This window comes from Pollicipes pollicipes, unplaced genomic scaffold, assembly GCF_011947565.3.
Source record: "Pollicipes pollicipes isolate AB1234 unplaced genomic scaffold, Ppol_2.1 Scaffold_1600;HRSCAF=1878_pilon_pilon_pilon, whole genome shotgun sequence".
NCBI lineage: Eukaryota > Metazoa > Arthropoda > Thecostraca > Pollicipedomorpha > Pollicipedidae > Pollicipes > Pollicipes pollicipes.
In genome coordinates, this window is record NW_023595962.1 from 23,201,777 (window position 1) to 23,222,533 (window position 20,757).

At 57.8% G+C, this 20,757-nt stretch overlaps 2 protein-coding genes across 2 annotated transcripts; both read right to left on the reverse strand.

Moving 5' to 3' along the window:
• Nucleotides 1-2,696: 2,696 nt before the first annotated feature.
• Nucleotides 2,697-5,500, reverse strand: LOC119090224 (proline-rich receptor-like protein kinase PERK9). The gene is made up of 3 exons (XM_037213013.1): nucleotides 4,989-5,500; nucleotides 4,579-4,701; nucleotides 2,697-4,226 (listed from the first exon to the last, which is right to left on the reverse strand). Exons 2-3 carry the CDS (start codon nucleotides 4,653-4,655, stop codon nucleotides 3,587-3,589), a joined length of 717 nt encoding a protein of 238 aa, XP_037068908.1. The 5' UTR covers nucleotides 4,656-4,701; nucleotides 4,989-5,500; the 3' UTR covers nucleotides 2,697-3,586.
• LOC119114744 (translation initiation factor IF-2-like) lies at nucleotides 5,001-20,001 on the reverse strand. The gene is made up of 4 exons (XM_037238767.1): nucleotides 19,693-20,001; nucleotides 7,361-7,518; nucleotides 5,391-6,612; nucleotides 5,001-5,144 (listed from the first exon to the last, which is right to left on the reverse strand). Exons 1-4 carry the CDS (start codon nucleotides 19,726-19,728, stop codon nucleotides 5,001-5,003), a joined length of 1,560 nt encoding a protein of 519 aa, XP_037094662.1. The 5' UTR covers nucleotides 19,729-20,001.
• Nucleotides 20,002-20,757: the final 756 nt, after the last annotated feature.

The following is a 20,757-nucleotide window of genomic DNA, read 5'->3' on the forward strand; positions in this document are numbered from 1 at the left end:
GGCTGTACCCAGCCCTGGTGGTGTCCGAGGCTGTACCCAGCTCCGGCGGTGACAGAGGCTGTACCCAGCCCTGGTGGTGTCCGAGGCTGTACCCAGCTCCGGCGGCGACAGAGGCTGTACAGAGGCAGACGTCGCTGCGTGCCTCGACCGTCCTACCGATCCCACGCCGCCGTGTTGCGTGGCGCCCCGCGACGCGCCGTCCGCCTCCGCGGTTGGACCGCACCGTGACTGATGGCGCTCCGATGCCCGGCCCACCACGCCTTGTCCGCACTTGCTCCACGTCGGCTTCTGGGTGAACCCGTGCCGACGCGAGCACTCCAGACTCGGCCGTCGCCGCCGGGCAGCCGGCTGATGGGTGCGGCAGACCGCGGGGATGACGTGGGCACGACGCCGTGACGCTGTGACGGCTGGTGTGGTCCTCGTGACAGCTGGCTAGTGCTCTGTGACAGTTGGCTAGTGCCTTGTGACAGCTGATGGGTTCGTTGTAACTATTGATGACTGAATATGACGGTTAACTGAGTGACCGACGGACGAAGCCAGACAGGGTATCCGTGGCCGCTGACTGTACGCCGCGGCATTGGACGGGTGCCCTGTGGCAGCTCATGGGCTCGTCCGACAGCTAATGACCACCACGCGGCCGCTGATGAGTACCGTAGCCGATGACGGGTGCCGTGACAGCTCATGGACGCCTTGACAGCTGATAACTGTCCGTGACAGCTGATCCGCCCGCATCAGCTGGCGGGATCCCCACAGCCGCTGACACCGTTGTCCCATGTCCTGGCCAGTTTGCGTCGGCCCAACGGCTGACGATGCGCGGTCCTGTCAGGCGGGTCTGTCTCTCCCCGTGCGACGCCGCGTGCCTCTTATGTGACGTCACAGGTCCCAGTGCGAGCCGTCGATGTCAGTACCGTCCTATGCAGGCCCCGCTATCCCAGTGAGCGGGCGTCGATGGCGACCGTCGCCGGCGCGCCGCTCTGGCCGGCTGGCGGAGACGGGGCTAGACGCGGGCCCGGTGCTCTGGCCGGCTGGCGGGGGCGGGGCTAGACGCGGGTCCGGTGCTCTGATCGGCTGGCGGGAGCGCAGCTGGACGCGTGCCCGGTGCTCTGGCCGGCTGGCGGGAGCGCGGCTGGACGCGGGCCCGGTGCTCTGGCCGGCTGGCGGGGGCGGGGCCGGGCTCGGGCTCGGTGCTCTGGCCGGCTGGCGGGGGCGGGGCTGGGCTCGGGCTCGGTGCTCTGATCGGCTGGCGGGAGCGCGGCTGGACGCGGGCCCGGTGCTCTGGCCGGCCGGGGGGGGGGGGGGGGGGGCGGGGCTGGACGCGGGCTCGGTGCTCCGCTCAGCTGGCGGGGACGGGGCTGCACGGGCCCGGTCTGCGGCGGTGGAGCCGGCGCGCTGCTTCGTTCGGCTGGTGGGAGCGGGGCTGGGCGCGGCCTGCGGTGGCGGCTGGGGCTGACACACCGCCGTCAGGCTCGGGCCCAGCTGGGTTCGCACGCCTGATGTAGTCTTCCATGTCACAGTCACAGGTCTTGGCCAGTCAATCAATGGTGCTCGTGCGCTGTATCGCAGAGCACCTCGTCGCGGCATGTTTGGAGGTCAGACGCAACAACTCCGGCGAGAACGTAAGCGCGAAGCGGCTCGCCCTGTGGCGTTTGGCGGGGCCTGTGAGCTATGCAAGCTGTTACCATGTGTTTTAAAGGATGCCGTGCGCCTTGTGAAATGCTGTGCGTACCCCCGCCTGTGAGATGTCTCTCAGTCAAATACATTGCACCGTTGTGAGACACGCCTATTTGAGAACGAAAGGCGTCTTCTGTAGACTTAGCATGTGTGTGCCCGCCGGGCTGGCCGACACTCAACGGCTCACAGCGTTCTTGTATCACATAGGTGACCACGGTCTTTCAATGATCCCAATATTTGTATTCCATATCCGCTGATACCTCTGCCTCGCCTCCTTTAAGCCGACCGGTTACAACGACGAGAGGAAACGGGAGAGCATTAAGGGAAAGTGCGGCGTGCATGCAATAAGTCATGTTCCTTTTATTTTCCCGTCAAAACTGGTCTGTTGTCTGTAATACGACACAAATTTTCGTCAACACCCCCCTCCCCCCCGCTGCGTACATCTGTCTGCGCGTACCTATTGCCCATATGGAAGAAACATTCCACCAAATGCACACTACATGCAGTGACTTGTTCTCATGACGTCATAAATATCAGCGTCACGTGTGTGGGCCACCCTGCCAGTCTCTGTGGCGGCCGACGCAGCTGGTGACCAGTCCGGACAGCAGCGTGCTGTCGGCGCCCTGCCCCCCGTCGCCCGAGAACGCAGAGTCGGCCTCAGATGCAAGGCACAGTCCCGCGGCATGGGCCGGCCGTCTGATGAGGGGACCACAGGCTGGCCCATGGCCTCCCTGTGTGTCAGCTGCTGCCGTACTAAGGAGAACCAAAGCTTTGTGTGTCGCCTGGCTGTCCGGAGGGTTCAGTCGCGACCTGTCGCCAATGTCGCGCTGACATCTGTTACTGTCAGCTGCAGGCATTAGTGTCTGCTCGCGCGGCGTGCTGGCACCGAAAACGGCGCTCGCGCGTGGCCAGGTAGCTGTCCCCGGGGACAAGATCACCAGTGACGTCACAGCCCGCGGATCATGTTCCTTCGCGTCGGTGGTGTGACATTCTAATCTACCTTAAACTACTCCGGTTACCGGGTGTGCTAGTGTATTCACGCACAACAATGAGTAACAACCTGACATGACAATGCAACCATAGATGACAGACACGGAGTGTGGCTTGCGTAGCAGCGTGATGTCCGTAACAGCGTAACGTTCGTGACTCGTCGGCTCCGCGTAACTGTAACAAGCAACAAACTGCTGGACAGTCAATAGCTTTGGCGTGGTGCATAATGACAGACTTACGAGAACCGACGTGGAAACACCGACGCGTCACCGTTGCTGGTTCAGGTGGATGAGGTACGCCTTGATGAAACAATAACCTACCGACGAAATACCACGTGCACGCTGTAGGACAAAAAAAAAAACGACCGAGTACATCCAGACGGCTATCATTTGTCCCACGAAGCAATGGCAAGTACAGTCTACGTTCGTCTATCGCTTCGCTTCTTACGTGAAGTATTCTGCCAAAAGGTTCCAGGCGCGTCTCCTTCGCAGAACAAGCGACCTGAAATGGTCATGTCACGCTCCTGACCCTGCCTGACACGATCCAGCGCGAGGTCGCGTCTGACCCGTCCACCTCACCGACGGGGTCGCGAGCACGGCCAGTCCCGGGCCTGTCCCTCCCCGGCCCCCACTTCACAGAGGCACACTTGGCACAGCTTCGGCGTTGATGACACTAGGGCCATCCGGGTCAACGAGGCTGCTCGTCTCCTCCGGTCCCCTTCTATTGTTCATTTCATCTTGCGCGCATTTCTCGTCTTACATGCATCCCGCTTCCCACCGCTAGCCCCTTTTCTCTCTGACCTTACTTCCACTTTAGCTTCTGCACATTTCTACGCTCTCACATCTTCCCCACCCAAGCTTCCGTTCTCCCCTCCCCAATCAATCGCCCAGTTTCTACGCTCTCCCGCTCGAGCTTCGTGCTCCGGCTAGCGGGGCAGCGCCGGCGGCATCTGGTCGGCGCGGCCATCCCGACGCGGCGCGCTGCCCGGCGAGTACGGCCGAGACGAGTAGCGGCGCAGCGGCGGATACGGGGGCCCGAACGGCGGCGGTCCGCGGTTCCGGTTCCGGTGGGTGGTCACCAGAGCCTCGGCAGGCACGATCGGACGACGGGAGGGCACCGTGGGCGGGTGTCTCAAGCCCGGCGCTCGGCGAGACGAGGGCGGCGACGTGGGAGCGGCTGTCACCACTCGCGCGCCAGACAAGCTCGCCTTGAGCGCCTCGATCCTGTCGACATCTGTTATCGTCTCCGGCACAGTAGAGTTCGCTTCCCCATCGCTAGACATCCCTGGCACCGGGGTCACACTAGCGCCATCTGTGCGCGGCGGCGCGAAGGTGGAGCTCGGTGGCACGTCGGGTGTCGGGCTCGTCGCTGGCGGCCGGGTGATGTTAAACAGCACGTACGGCGTTGGCAGGCACATGCAGTCGCAGTGCGAGGGGAACAGAAACTTATCCATGTAGATGAGATCGCAGTCGTTGGCGTCGCGCTCGTAGACGGGCATGGTGCGGACGGTGTAGCGCTGGGTGCATCGGCAGCCGGCCGCGCATCTGCCCTGCTCGAACTTCTCCCTGCGAGCGGGGGATGACCCGTCAGAAAGGACCCGACATCGTACTCCCATGAGTGCAAGAACAGAAATGCACAAGCTCACAGCCGCAGGCATAAAAGAACAGGGGCTAGGGTATCTTTCTCCCACGTTATATGGTTTGCCATGTACCCAAAGGTGCACACAACTGATGACGGCAAATAAAAATCGATTAAAATACTATGACTATCTCACTTGCCAATGAATCTCTACTGTCCCTGAACAAATCATAATGACATCTCGGAAAGGAAGCGACCTGTACTGATGTGGGTCGCACTTCCTTCAAACAGCTCTGTTCAGCAAACAGACTAACGATGTCGCAGCATCAGTCTACTCACACGCAGTGCTCCATGTGGATGTAGGTCTCGAAGGGCGGCATGTTGATGAGCATCTTCCAGATGTGCTGCGTGTTCATGGCGTAGAACGGCGAGCGGATCTCGACGGAGGCGCGGCAGGCCGACCTTCGAGACAGCAGACACAGGTCAGAGGTCGATCAGAGGTCATCAACAACATGGGGCATGGGGACCATTTCAGTGCTATTTACGTACCAGGCAACGCAACAGCACAAAAATACGCCACGTGTGGCGCGCAAGTGGGTACTGTGCGCGAACGAGAGAGATTGGTACGCCCGCGATGATGGTCGTAGCTAATTCAACACTTTATGACCCGGAATCGTCACATCTGTAATCAACTACTCATCAGACAGGGGTTATCAGACGTGTTTAGGGCACGTGATTTTGGTGCTCACGTCGTGTATGGATCAGGTGTCGTTTCCGCCGGCGGGCTGGCCGGGCGTAGTCGTGGTCGTCGTCCGCGCCGTCGTGGTCGCGGCGGCCGGTCGCGTAACCACCGCCTCCTGCTCCGGCCGGTAGATGACGTCCGTGTACACGGTCTCCATCACGCCCTCCAGGAGCAGGTCGACCGTGGTCTCACCGGCGACCGGCGTCTCGGTGGCGACGCCGGCCTGACTGTGCGCCCCCGGCGCCGGCCCGGCCGTGGTCCGGGCCGGTTCCATGGGTGTCGCCAGGGCCGGCGGTCGCGCCACCAGCGGGTCGGCGTGCGGTGGCGACGGCAGGGGAAGCCAGTCAGAGGCAGCCGGCGCCGTCCACTGCGCCGCCGCCGGCTCTGCCGGCTCCGCGGCGGGCGGGGCCACGGTGGAGCGAGCTGGCGGCAGGTAGTACTGCACCTCCGGCGGCCGGTCCTCGCGCGTCCAGTCCTCCTGCTCCTCCTGCCGCCAGTCCTCCGCCGACGGCTCCTCGCGCGTCCAGTCCTCCTGCTCCTCCTGCCGCCAGTCCTCCGCCGACGGCTCCTCGCGCGGCCAGTCCTCCAGCTCGGCGGCGAGTGCGTCGGCGAGGATCTCCTCGCCGGCGGTGATCTCGGCCAGCACGTCCTCGCCGGTGCGCACCTCTGCCCGGATCTGGGAAGGCCCCGGAGGCGAGCGCCGCTCGGCTTCAGAGAAGACCGAGGTGGACGCCGTGGCCGTGACCGGCGCTGGGGCGTCAACCGCGGGCTGGGCGGCGACAGGAGGGGAGGGGGAGGGCGTGGGCGCCGCTGCGGGCGGCGGCAGGGTCGTGGTAGGCTCAGGGGGCGCTGTCGGTCCGGTGGTGTGAGCCGCGGCGGGGCTGTCCGTCGAGTTCTCTGGCATCGCGTCGAGTGTTTCCAGGCGTGGCTGTTCTGTGACGGCGACTGACTCCTGAGCAGGCGCACTGACCTTCGGTGCGCCGCCGTCATGGAACAGGGGCGCTTCGCCAACTGGTTGGTGCTCTTGTGGTGCAGCTTCACCAGATGCTCCTTGAGCTGAAGCGGCGCTTGTCTCGACTGAGGCAGGCCCGTCATCAGGTGGTGCTTCCGTGGCTGGTTGCCTCCAGCCCAGGGCATTGTCAAGGGCTTCTCCCAGCTTGATTATGTCTTCCAGAACGCCTTTGGTCACCACTATTCCGGAGGGCTCCGTGAAGTAGGAAAACAAAATCGCAAGCTCTTCTTCTTCGGTGAAGCCGCCCTTGTAATCCACGTTCTCTAAGAACGTCTCGCTCTCGTCATCTCTGTCACCCTCTTGTGCCGCCCCGGGCGAGCCAAAGTTTGCCGTGTCACCGACAGCTGGCGCGGCTGTCTCGAGCCTCTCTGTTGCATCAGGCCTATCGTCCGAAAATTCCCAATTCCTTGATCGAGAGGCCAGTCTGGCAACTCGCGTTGGTGACCTGTGACCGCTGACGTCATACACATCGCTAGTCGACCGTGTTCTGCGGCCCGGGGCCCGGCTCTTGCCCGGCCGGTACTTGGCCAACAGCCGCTTCATGCCGCTAGCATCGGGGAGGGCAGCCCGCTTGCTGGCCGCCGCGCTGGATCTGCGCAGGTACTCCTGGATCTCCTGCCTGCAGAAGGTCTGGGTCAATGCCGCGGGTCAAGGGCAGCGAATAGAGCGACCTCTGGCTCGTCAACCCGACAGATGTTTTGCGCAGTTACTTGTCAGAAGTTCACCTAGATCTGAGGTTTGTTGATCTTGAGGCTGTCAGATGACGGCGGTGTTCTGAAATACTTGCGGTTAAAGGTATAACATATAAAGATTTCCAACCGCAAAAGGTTAGACCCAAAGTCGGTAAGGCAATCCAAACCTTCGAAACATCAAATTGATAAATACTTCGTGGAGCGTTTAGGCGAAAGCATACCGGAACGCACAACTTCTTGTCACAAACATTCTTTATCAGAGCGAAGGACACTGCGCACCATCCATCCCTCCCTGCAGGGCCCCGTGTAGCTCGCTCCGACGGCGTCGCACCAGGACGCCTCTCACCAGGAGTGGTCGCGGCCCGGCTCGCCGCACCGGGACGCCTCTCACCAGGGGAGGGGGGGGGGGGGGGGTCGCGGCCCGGCTCGTCGCACCGGGACACCTCTCACCAGCGGTGGTCGCGGCCCGGCTCGTCGCACCAGGACACCTCTCACCAGCGGTAGTCGCGGCCCGGCTCGTCGCACCAGGACGCCTCTCACCAGGGGTAGTCGCGGCTCAGCTCGTCGCACCGGGACACCTCTCACCAGGGGTAGTCGCGGCTCAGCTCGTCACACCAGGACGCCTCTCACCAGCGGTGGTCGCGGCTCAGCTCGTCGCACCAGGACACCTCTCACCAGGGGTAGTCGCGGCCCGGCTCGTCGCACCAGGTCGGGCTGGGCATGTTCGGCGAGCCCTGGCAGGACAGCGGCGGCTGCACGCGGCGCATCGACTTGCCGAAGCGGCTCGTGCCGGCTGAACAATTGAGCCCGGTGCCGACCGCCAGCCTCCCTGCCTGCCGAGCAGAGGGAAAAGAGGAAGTCAGACAGCCGGCTGACATGGGGCGCACGTGCACTTGGGACATTGCAACGGGGTGCGCGCATTGTGCAACATTGTTTGCAATTTTGCAATATTTTTCTAATTGCTTGTATGCGGCCTTCGAACAATGCGAAAAGAATGGAGATGGTCCTTGAACTCTTCGACGCTTTGCTTTTGCTGTAATTTGCTCTTGCAACATTCTGCAACTTTTACAACCATTCAGAAGCTCTTTCTTAACGCTCTGGTGCTTTGTGGGCACGCTGAATGTGGCTTTAGAGCGCTGCGCTGCGTTGTTCGGCCGACAAGACTCTTGCAGGGTTTTGCATTTTTGGCAACAATTTTGGCAGTTGTTTTTTACGTTTATATTTTGCGAGGCCTGTGAGGACGTGGGGTCTTTTCTTCATGCCCCTTTTCTTTCAATGCTAGCAGAGTCCTCATATGTTCAAGTCACCTGGTCGTCTTGAAAACGCATTTGGTTATCTCCCGCGCCCCGTGCTCCCTCCCTCCAGAACGGTATACAGTTATAAGGCTGGCCAGTTCCTGGTGAGACGCATAGGTACTGCACTGCCCTGGGTCGAGGCTGAGGCTGAGATCAGGACCTAATGGTCTCGAGAGGAAGCCGTGGAGTGGTTCTTCTCCCGCTATACCCGCCTGACACGACTTTCTACAGGTTTCTACCGCCTTCCCGGGCGTCTCGCCTGCTCGCCTCAGTCTGTCTTCGGTTTCAATGTTAGTTGACTTTAGGCGCAGTTCTGACCCGTCCACCCCTCTTCTTACGCTGGGTTGCCATTCCTCCCCCTATCCTTACAGACTAAGCTCTTCCATTCTGTTACATATATTCCCTTCCATTGTCACGATCATTTACGATGCAGTTATCTTTCCACATCTGTTCATACCTACTCAACACTGGCCCCACAATTTTGCTTTTCTAGTCCCCTCCAGTGGCACACGGGGTTGGAGTGGTTACCACTGTCCAATGCGCAACATTTTTGGGAACCTTGAGCACACATCTGCAATGCTAATTCCTTTTGATCTCAACCCATCAGGTTCTGTCACGCGAGACTTTCGGGTACATTCAGGTGAGGGTAAACACGTATAACTAACCGTCCTTTCCGCCAATACAGGAGCCTCTCACCCTACGTGTCGCCCACTAAGGATGAAAGCCTTATGTAGCGTCCTTGCCTCTAAGGCGGGCCTGCCCTTCTCACATGCATTTCCTGGCTGAGGTTTTATGCCGTCTTCGCCGAGCACGACATGTTTCGTAAACGTCTTTACCAGAGACATATGACAGCTACACCGGGTCACACCTGCCACAAACTCCAGTGGACACCGTCCGTGTTTTATGAGAGCCATCAAGACTGTCTACGCCAGCTTAAGCTGGCAAAGAGCTGGACAACACACGGCTCACGGTCGGAAGAGCACGGCTGTCGCACGAGTACACGGTACACAGGAGCACGCAGATGGCAGGGGTACAGGACGACAGAAAACCACGTGGTTGGAGTTAAGAACACTGCCTCAAGTGTACACGGCGGTACACGAGGCGGATGTTTGACTTAAAAGTACACAGATGAGGTAGGAGTACCAGACTGAAGTAGGACCAACCGACTGACAGCGGAGTACACGGCTGGTGGAACAGCACGAGGTTGATGGAGGAGTACACTGATGACAGCGGAGTACACGGCTGATAGAACAGCACGGGATTGATAGAGGAGTACACTGATGGCAGCGGAGTGCACGGCTGATGAACAGCGCGAGGTTGATGGAGGAGTACACCGATGACAGCGGAGTACACGGCTGATAGAACAGCACGAGGTTGATGGAGGAGTACACTGATGATAGTGGAGTACACGGCTGATAGAGCAGCACGGGATTGATAGAGGAGTACACTGATCGCAGCGGAGTGCACGGCTGATGAACAGCACGAGGTTGATGGAGGAGTACACTGATGACAGCAGAGTACACGGCTGATAGAACAGCACGAGGCTGATAGAGAAGTACACTGATGGCAGCGGAGTATACGGATGATGAACAGCACGAGGTTGATAGAGGAGTACACTGATGGCAGCGGAGTATACCGACGCTGGAAGAACAAACGGTTGACATACGAGCACGCGCGTTGCCGAAGAATACTTGGAAAACATAGCTGATTTGGGGTACATTTATGACACAGAAGTGCACGGTTGACGGCTGGGTACATGGCTGACAGAAGGGTACTGGGTTGACAGCGGAGGACGCAGCTTACGAAGGAGTACACGCATGGGAAAGCGTGCAGCGGCGTATAGGATACATGTCTGACATAAATGTAAATAGTTCACGCAGGAGTACACCAGTGACTGAGAGGCACACGGCGGATAGAGGAGAGTACCACGATCATGGGCGTCACATGATACGCTCTCGGGGGACCCGAGGGGCCCCCAGTCTGACTTAACCACCATGATCCTCAGAGCTCCCTCTTATTGTGGGCAAAAAGGAATGCTGGACGAATGAAATGCATACAATTTCCTTCAACTTCTGGAACACCAGATACCCACCTTAAGACATAACTATAGGTTTCGTCCTAATGTTACATCACAGAACGTCCTGTCTGGAGTGTACATTTTTTTGCTGTAATTCGGACTTCCTTATGTGCTAGGTCAGCCTGCAGTTATCGGCAGATTTTTCACACAATAACCCACGGTTTGACTAAAAAAATCGCTGCCAGATCTGGCAGCTTTTAAGCACACGGTGGCTGGTGGCATTCACCTGTTTGCGAGGGCTGCACGACAAGCCGTGCGCAGCGAACCGTGCAGACATGACGGCAATAACCGGGAGTTTCACACATAATCATTTGCTTGTCTTACAGATCTCTCATTTTTCTCGAGTGTGATGTTTTGGTAACAGGGCAGCATGCAGGATTTTGCCAGTGGAGAGGTGCTCAAATGAAAACCAACTTTGGCGTGCCGGGAGCATGTTATTACATTGTGTTTTAATGTAAATGCCCAAAATCCTGGAAAAGTCGGGTTTTGGGGATAATCGAGGTCAACCTTACCGGCTGAGCTCCCTAACCGATTTGAAAAGTGACACCCCTGACCACGGAAGAAGAGAACGCGATCGACGGACGAGTGCATGGCTGACGTGGCGGCAAAGGGCTCTCAGCCAGGTGAACACGGGACCGGCGTGCGAATAGGTGACTGATGGGAGTGATGGGACTGATGGGAGTGATTCAGAGTCCCTTCTGACACAGGACCCTTGTGTAGGACCTAGCTCCTAGGTGTCCCTAGCTGGTCAAGAAATGCACTGCTTTACAGAGGGTTAAGATAAGGAGCGTTAAGAAAATGCTAGAAATCCCAAACTACGTTGCAAATTTTGTGCGTGCTAATGTTAGTAAATTTTAGAAGGATAAACAATGGGCAAAAAAGTGCACAGTTAAAAGAGCAATACAGGGTTGACAACAGAGTGTATGGCTAACAGAGGACTGTACGGCTGACCGAGGAATACACGGTCGACAGAGCCATGCAAAGTTGACGAGGAAGTCGCTCTGCCCCCATGGCTAACAGAGGACGGCACAGATAACCGAGGAGTACACGGTCGACAGAGTAATACAAAGTTTACGAGGAAGTCGCTCTGCCCCCATGGCTAACAGAGAGCTGCACGGCTGACCGAGGAGTACACGGTCGACAGACATCCGACATCAGCTGGGACCACAGCTCCGTGTCACGCAGCCGGACCCCCATCCAGCGGCTGGCGCCGGCACCCAGAGGGAGCAGAGCGAGCGGGAGCACGAGACACGGTGGATCGTGCCCCCGAACGCCTGCCGGCAGAGAGCGAGGGACGGCCCGCAGCCAGAGGGGGCAGAGCGAGCATGAACACGGGACGCGGTGGAACGTGCCCCCGAACGCCTGCCGGCAGAGAGCGAGTGGCGGCCGGCGAGAGCACGGGGGGGGGGGGGAGGGGGCGTATTGAGCCGCGATGCCAACCGGTGGCCACCAACGGCCCCGCAAGGACGTGGCCCACATCTGCTGGCATCACGTGACCCGCCGTATTGGCACGTTGCCAGGTCGGGCCCGTGGATCAGGCCAATCTCCTCGTGGCACGGAATCGCCCAGATGCAGTCGTCACGTTCCCATAGTTTCACTCGTGCATTTTCCGCAGCGTCACGCCAGCGGTCCAAACACAATATCGCACGGCTAGTTCGGCCGCGATTAGGGCGGACATTCGCTTTTTAGTGGACATTTTCGTAGGCGTAACCACGCCTTAAATGTTAACGGAGCATATTTCTGTTTGGGATCATTTGATCGAGTCAAAACATAAGGGCCCGAGCATTCGAATCTGCGGCCACACGTTACTGAGGCACGGACCCCGCTCCCGCCCCAGTGGTAACTAGCCCTATGCCTGCAGCCCAGCGAACCCGCAACTAAGATGTTGGTCCCTCGTGTTCACGCTCGCTGTGCCATGAGCACGATAGGCTCCGTTTTGAGTGCTCTGCCTATCACGGCAAGGCCAGCAGGACGATGTATTGACACTTGGATAGCGAGTGCCGGCTCTCTGCAGAGGTATCATGGAAACGTTCGGCCGCATCAAGTCTAATTTATATATTGGAAGGTTACACACGGAATACGTGAGTGCACCATGGAGTTGAATAACAGCGAAGCGGTGTCTGTTGTGGCATCCCATCCCTCTCCGGCGTAAGAGGTCTCCGATGCCTGCCAACAGCGTGATTTTCACCCGTCGGCGGAGTTGGTTTCGGCACTGCCCCACGTGCGGACGCGATGCGCCTGCTCCGGCGAAAGCTCGACCGAGCGTCCTTGACTCGTGAAACACCTGAGCTTTATCACAGGTGAGAGTGGCCGCCTCCGTGTGGGTCGAGTGTCCGGTTCGAGGGGCTATCGCCCACCATCGCCCTGTCGGCCGCCAACTCTGCCCTGCGAGCCTTGACCAGACCATGAAAAGCAGCCAAAGGCTGTCCTGGCGGCCGTTAAGGAACCGTTGTGACTTCTGCAAGCGGAGGACCCGCGCCACATTAGGGTCAACCGCGCCCGTATGGCGATCTTAATCGATGAGGCGGACCGACGCAGCACGAGATGACCCGAAGAAAACATCAAGGCAGCAGAAAGCACGTGCCATCGGGAGAAGGGAGCAGTGGATTGGCCAGGGACATGGTCAGGGTTGGTGTCACACCCGTCGGTGGCCTATACTGTACGTGTACGTATACTATGTGCGTGTAAATCGGGAGCAGTCAGTAAACGCGCGCAGAACCGGGAGTGTGGGAAGTGTGAAATGCTCGCACTCGATGGTCGGGGTGTCTTCTGTTCTCATAAACTGAACGCACCGATAAAGGCAAATCCGTGCTTCTTCTCCCTCTGCTAATCCTGCACGATTGACCACGAGTGTGACGGCGAGGTTTGCCAAAGTTCCTTCATGCAAGATGCGTTGTTGTCGCAGAATTTCCGTCCACGTGTCTTATCTTAACCCACCTGAACCCTGAAACCATCATGCAGGCCCGCTCTCCACTGCAAACGCACTGGGTGATGCTCTCAAGATGTGGTCAGATGTCAGCAACTGGAATATCCCATGTCGCGTATATCCTTCCAGATCTCCAGATTAAGAGTATCCCAGCTTCCATTTAGTGGATCTCCCCAGAATGTATGTAAGCAAGACCATCCTGGCATCCTGCAAGACCATCCAGACCCTGCTAACCAGATCCGCAGACAGAGCGCCTTCGCAATGGCAGGTCGCATGATGAACCGGTCGGTATCCGTGAGGGCTGGTGGACTGGTCCAGTCTGGAGCTGCCGTCTGGTGGACTGGTCCAGTCTGGAGCCGCCGTCTGGTGGACTGGTCCGGTCTGGAGCTGCCGTCTGGTGGACCGTTCCAGTCTGCAGCTGCCGTCTGGTGGACTGGTGCAGTCTGGAGCTGCAGTCTGGTGGACTGATCCAGTATGGAGCCGCAGTCTGATGGACAGGTCCGGTCTGCAGCTGTCGTCTGGTGGACTGTTCCAGTCTGGAGCTGCCGTCTGGTGGACTGGTCCAGTCTGGAGCTGCAGTATGGTGGACTGATCCAGTATGGAGCCGCAGTCTGGTGGACTGGTCCAGTCTGCAGCTGCCGTCTGGTGGACTGGTCCATTCTGGAGCTGCCGTCTGGTGGACTGATCCAGTCTGGAGCTGCCATCTGGTGGACTGGTCCAGTCTGCAGCTGCCGTCTGGTGGACCCTTCCAGTCTGCAGCTGCCGTCCGGTGGTCTGTTCCAGTCTGTAGCTGCCGTCTGGTGGACTGGCCCAGTCTGAAGCTGCCGTCTAGTGGGCTGGTCCGGCCTGAACTGCCGTCTGGTGGACTGGTCCGGCCTGAACTGCCGTCTGACCACAGCCCGGCCTGGTCCGACCTGATCCGCTCAGGCTTCAAACTTTCAGTTTCAACCGCTGACCCTCATACGCACGTGACGCGGACTGAATCTTCCGTTTTCAGGTGATCTCGCCGTCACGTTCTCTTCGTCACGTGACGCTGATGACGGGGCGTGAGCTCCCTCGTGGCGGTCACTCTGTCCACCAGCGCTACGCCAGCTACGTTCAGGTCAGCGGCCGGATTGATGACCGATGCTGGAGTGCACCTGCCCTGCGGACGGGCCACTCTTGTTGTCTATAACGGGTCCGTGGATTTAACGCCAGTGTAAATAGAAATATGAGCTAAAATTTGCACGGATATGCCCAGGTCTCGTTGGCTTGAGAAGTTCTGGAATCCATCTGGAAACTGTCATGTAGAATAGTTTTTTAAGCCTGTGTGCTAGCCGTCTTGAAATGGATGCAATATGGTCTATGCAGTCAGCGCGTCCAAAAACCCTAATTAACAACAATTCACAAGAGTGCACCGACGCCCGGCGTTACAGTCTCCATGTGCCTCGCCGCGTCAGCCCTGCAGCTATCACCAGGCGGCGGTCTCGGGAGGGCGAGGGCGACGATGCGTCGGAAAGTGGTGCTCTCTAGCGCTCTGTGAGATACGCTGGCCTGCGTGTGGAGGGCGTGCCGGACCACAGGCCTCACCAGCGTGACGTTCAGGCTAACGCCCGGGACGTGTTGACCCGTACAGCGCCGCGGCGCAACAGCACAGAGACGTGATCCCGATTGCTCGCACTGCCGTGAAGGCCCATTCAGCGCAGAGAAACCACCTCGAAATCGCGCAGATGAATTCCCTGGTCAGGGGCTGAACGGCATTCTGTCCTGGCATTTGATGACGCTTGATAACGAAGATTCAGTGCCCTTTGTGGTGCCCTTTGGAATTGGGTGCCTCTTGAAAACAAAGGTTCTGGTGCCCAAAGACAAACGCTTGAGTGCTCCTTCGCCGACCGTGCTGATCCGTATTTTGTTAAGGACGCGGTACGGACATTGCGGTGCTCTGGAATTAGGTGACTGATGCAAGTTTTTTAACCTTTAATATACCCTAGTCATTTGGAGCGTCTTGAAAATAAACATCATGTGGTTCTGACGTGAAGGTTTTCGTGCCCTTTCACCCTGTGATTATGGCGCCCCTTCGGGCTGATAAAACGTTATGGAGGCCCAAGGGGTGGAGAGCATGGGCCCCATGCCTCCCTCCTCTCTGGATCCGGCCCTGCCTACGGGGAAAATTTCCGCGTTTGTTCTTTGGTTTGGTTCTTTGGTTGCCTATTCGGTTCCGGCTTACTTACAACCATTTCCCAACCGGCAAGCGAGCACAGTGCAACTTCATGTTTGTCTGATTATCAGGCATCTCAAAGCGGGCTTAAATAAAAGGATGATTTGCAGAAAGTGGACACATTTATATGTCATAGTCGTATGCAGGAAAGAGTAGTTGGACATGCGGATGTTTGTGTCATAAAAGGTATTGCTGGACGTGCCGTAGATATGATTTCCTTTTGACAAAAATACTTCACTTTCATCACTTCTAGCATTGAACAAATATGCCACCTTACCAAGCAATCTGCATGTGATTGTCCTGAAAAACTTGCTGCTCAACTTTTGAAGAAATTTGCTACTTTTTGACCAAAACTGTTTTGAGATGTGCTACTTTACGACCAATGACTGCAAAGATACAGGTCCGTCAATAGTCCGCCAAAAGCGCGACTAGGCGGGTCGAAAGGCGTACAAAATTTTCAGTGGCCCATCTCACGACTCACTTGGCCTCGTTGGTAAGCGCGCGCAGTCTCGACTGCAGACCAGTAGTAACTGATGTGCTTTGCACTTATACGCGCATGCCGACTTCCACAAGTTTTCCAGGCTTGGTGAAAGCCGGGGTCGGTGGAACGCCTTTCAGATGGAGGCTGAAGACAGGCCTACCGCCGATCGATAACCCGGCGGCTTTAATCACTTGGCCGCATATGCGGTAGTCCCTCCACCTGCTGGTACAAGCTGTCGCTTCGGTTGAACAGTTACAGAACATCATTCTGTCGGGGAATTGGGTGGTCAAGCTGGTCGTCGGGTTCTTTGGGTGGAATTCACCAGCAGGGCATCTCGTGCGGCATGGCACGAGCGAGACCATCACAGGTGTGAGAGCTTTCCGCTCCTTGCACGGAGATGGCGTCAAAGACTAAGCTAATGGAGCCAGACGCATGCGGCAACCGATACCAATGCGTCTAACCTATGGGTTAGGAAATCATCCACCCGTGAGAGTATAACAGGTGGGTTCTCACCGATGTACACACATAGCTTGCACGCTAATCGACAAAGCACATTGCTTAAAAGGTATCTTCCACGAATCTGGCCAAAGTCAAAAAGTTGAATCGACTGAGCAGATAAACTTCATTAACCTGTGGTCCTAGAAACTGCGACCAACTAACCTAACACATCTTGGTTAGATATCAGCCAGGATACAAACAGCAAGACACGAGTGCAGTTTCCACGGACCGATATCAGTGGAACACATTGCTTGCGAGGTCGGCTGCCAAAGCGGTGACACTCGTCGCTTTTGCAGATCACCGACACGGCTACGTGTCGGCCAGTTATAAGGTCCGATGGGGTTGACACGCTCGCTTACAACCTGCCGTCGGCGGCTGGTGTCGCGTCGAAATCGGCTCTGGAGGATGACATCCGACTTTTTCGTCATAAACGCCGCAAAACGAGCGGGTCCGTTGTTAACACACGAGAACGAGAGAACGAACGTTGTTTACACACGAGAACGCTGGACCGCCTGCGCATGTCGACCCACTGTTCTGCCAATACGACTGTCCTTCGTTTTCTACTTCGTCAGAATATGCCGATCCCTTATTACTGCGAGACTGAGTCGTTGAAGGCTGAACCCGGTTTTGACCCATGCTCTTCAACTTTGTTTTTGTCAGTTGAAAATGTTACCGTTTCCATGTAAATCCAGCGGCGAAGTGGAATGGTAGTGATAGTGCAGTGTCGCAGGGAAATCCCGCCGAACCAAACAGTTTGCATGCTTAGCTTCTTATCCGGCACAACCTTTACAAAGTTCCACTTCACATTGCTGAAAACTGCATGAACTTGCAATTAAACGGTTGCAATGGCATCGGCTTCCAGAAAGCGCGACGACTGGACGGGGTCGCGCAAGATGAAGGTGTTCTCATTGCTAAAATAAGACTCGCCTGGTCTGCACCTTCGCTCGTGACCAGATATTGTGAACGACTTCAGTTAGCAGCCTTTGGCCCTTCTTCCCCTGCGCACGTACTGTACCACGTGCGCAATCGAGTACGCGCGTACTCCAGTACGTGAATGCTCGAATACGTGCGCCCCCGATGAAGAAACGCTAGCCGGTGGACAGCCGCCTTCTCGACGTAACACAAGACCATCACGGTAAAAGAAGAGCCCAAAGATGTCAACCCAGGCGACCGCACCTTGATTTGTTTGGTTCCGTTGGCCTTGGATAAAAAAACGCCCCTTTGGGCTACACAGACAGTTTGAGAGCAGTAGAGTTGATGGGATCGGCGCCAGGTGTAAGGCGCGGGCCGCGTGCCCGGCCTGGTCACAGATCCGGGGTCTGACCCCGCCCATAACCACCACGTGCTGCAGCTCGACCTGGCGCGTACTCGGAGTGGAGGCGGGGGCGGGGCGCCGGCACGCCCAGCCCTCTAACGGCGGGCGGGTGCCATGTCCCTGAGTGGTGGGGTGGGACGCTCAGGTATGTAAAGGCATGTTGGTGGCATGTGCCTCCGGTGGTAGCACGTGTCTTGAGATGATGTTTGAAAGCCCACCCATTTATTTCACTTCCAAATCGCCTTGAAGGGAAAAGTGGTTCACCATCTCAAAAACACGATACCTCAGGGGTATACGGCTTGTTCCATGAGTCATGCACGCTTCAGTAATTAATAATTTATCCACACGATAATAAAGATCGATAGCGTCTGCGGCAGTGGGCTCATTACTAGCGTTTGCTGCTCTTAAAAGCGACCATTTTTAAACGCCAAGAGCAGTGACGTAAACCAGACTTAGTCAACGCAACAGGGAGGCCTTAGTTGTATGATCTCACTGGCGACTGGGCATGCCAGACACAGCGTGTAAGGCACGGGTGTCGATTTGTATTGTTATGTGAGGGGCCCTGCCTCCGCTCAATGCCATACATAGCGTGTGAGGCACGGGTGTCGATCTGTATTGTTATGTGAGGGCCCTGCCCCCCCCCCCCCCCGTTGAGCTGGGCACACTCCATTTTGGTTTGGGCCCCCAATATATTGGGTTGGAATATTACAAAGACGTAAGAAGGAGTTGACCATTACGCAAAGACAATATTCTTTGATCCTTTTTCGCAGTGGCATCGGCATGGAACGTGCAGCTGGGCAATTTCAGTCCACAACCTTAATAGCATATCCTCGACTGAGGGGAAACTTCAGACGCTGGGGCAAACTGCTTTGCAATTCGATTTCTTTTTTTGTCCGTCAAACGTAAGCCCAGGCCAAGTTATAGAAAAGAGACATTTATGTTCTGGATCTGTTGAGGATCTGAGCAAACAGCTCCGGAATACAGGAATGACCCAAGTATTTCATGGCTAGGCTTGCCCCCGTCCACCACAACCAAAAATAAGTGTCACCGTCCACGGCCCCCCTAAACGTGTGTCTGTGTCGCCCAAAGGCGGAAGGGGCACGTGCCTCCAGTGCCCCATCCCCTCCGGGTACCTTTCTCTAAGACTGGTATGAAGCTTAAATCAGAGACTGTTTTCCAGTGATACAACAACCGCAACATAAATTGCCTTTCGCCAAAAACAGATCGGGTTACATCCTTTGACAAAATCATGTGGGAGAGGAGAGGTCGTCGGATCCCCGGCTCGGCCATTCAATCATTTACGAAAATCGACACCCCTGGTGTGCGGCACATGAAGCGCTGTGCACATTAAGTGCAAACTGCACTATTCACTTCATTCTGCAATACACTGCATTGTTAAACAGCCCACACGACATGGGCGCCATCTGCACGCTCGCCCGCCGTCATGGGGGCGGATGGGAACACGGGCGTGGCGAGGGCTTGAAATGTGCGAACTGTGCGAAATCGAGGCTCAAGAGGCAACATTAGTGTTTGTCTTACCATCTGGGACGGCTATCGCGTTGACCATACCCCCTCTGAATTTACCCCTCGCAGATATGGCACACCGCCATTCGTTGAATGAGACACTAGGCATGATGTTAGTTCCTTCGTGCAGAGGCGGCCGTTTCGATCAATAATAAGTGTTCATTCCATCGGCTTAAATCTCTGTGTTTCTCAGCGTCCTCCACTCATGACCCTGGCCGGACCATGTGTTCAATCGCGGCGGATCTGCCCGATTCATAGTCCCTCCAGCCCGCCGAACCCGTCGTATCTGGCCCTCCATACGGGCCACGCCTTCAAGCTCGGGGATCTGCCCAACCCAGGATCCCTCCAGCCCGCTGAGTCTGTCGTACCTGGTACTCCACATGGGCGCCTGTTTTATATTCTCGACGCCCTCCGTCGTAACGATATCGGACGGCTCATGACATCAGCACGCGACGGCCACGCTTAAACAAGGCCGCGGTAGCACGGGCAACGACAAACGTCTTGACAAATGTGACAGGTGTTGCGGTTGCTCGCACGGTAGCGCCAACGCAGAACACCGGCTCGCCAAGCCGGCAAACTGTGCACCAACTCGCATTATCGGAGACGTCGCCGCGACAAAACGCGTTGTCGCATCACTTGACAAGATTAAATGGGAAAGGGCGTGGCGGAGGACGTTCAACCGACAACCACTTACCGTTAGTAGGACGAAGAGTATGCTGGGAAGATTCATGGCTTCCGTCAGGCTGACCGCCTGCGGCTACACAGATTGCGACTGGCACCTGCCGCTGTTCATGCTGCACGCCTTCAGCCTCATGCTGGCCGCCGCCGCCGCACTGCACTCCCCGGCGCGGAGGAGCCCGCGCTGCCGCCGCACGCGGCTCTTTCGCCGAGGCACTGCCAGTTGCGAGGAAAGTGGAGCTACGCCGGCAATGTGGGTCAGGCAGCGCAGCCGCCGCCGGCGGGTCAGTCTAACCCGACGGCGGCGGCGGCGCGAGTTCAATGCCTGCCGACTGACCGGTGACTAACACCGGTCGGAGAAAGTGACCCTCGAAGTCACGGACCAGCCCTACCCACGGCGGCCCCGCCAGCGAAAGCGGCGCCGGCCGGCGGGCGGCACCGGCCCAGCGGCGGGCGGTAGGAACCGGACCATCCGCAATCGCGGGGATTCAGCAGCAAACACTGATCGACCGCGCCGCCGCTCGTGACCCCATTCGGCCCAAGGTCACGTCTTCCGCGGCCCGCGGCTGCGATGAAGATCTCCCGTCGGTGGATTTTCACGCCGCTCTGGCGACGGTTCGCTCTCTGCTCGGTGGCGGGCCGCGCCGGCCGGCGCGGGCCGGGCGGGGGCGGCGCGGCTGGACGCGACCGTTCCCATTCCCAGTGGCAGCCGGCCACCGGGGGCTGTATCCAGCCCGCTCACGCAATAAACGAGACGACGAGTCGTGACTGCGCACCGTTCCAGGTCAGGGGAGCGGCGGAGATGAGGGCTGGCATCGCAGGCCGCTCTCCGCCCCGACGCGGCCCGGGCACGGGCAATTAGGGGAGGCAAATGGCTGGCACCGGGACATCACGGGGCCTATTACTGGAGCCGCGACGACCCGCCGGCCGAAAGCAGGGCACGAAGGCCTGCAGATGCAGCGTGCGGCTGTCTGCGCTCCGAGGGCCCGGCGCTTCCCCAGCAGCCGAGCTCGGGCCCCCTTCTCTGGCCCGCCCCGCTCCGAGGGCCCGGCGCTTCCCCAGCAGCCGAGCTCGGGCCCAC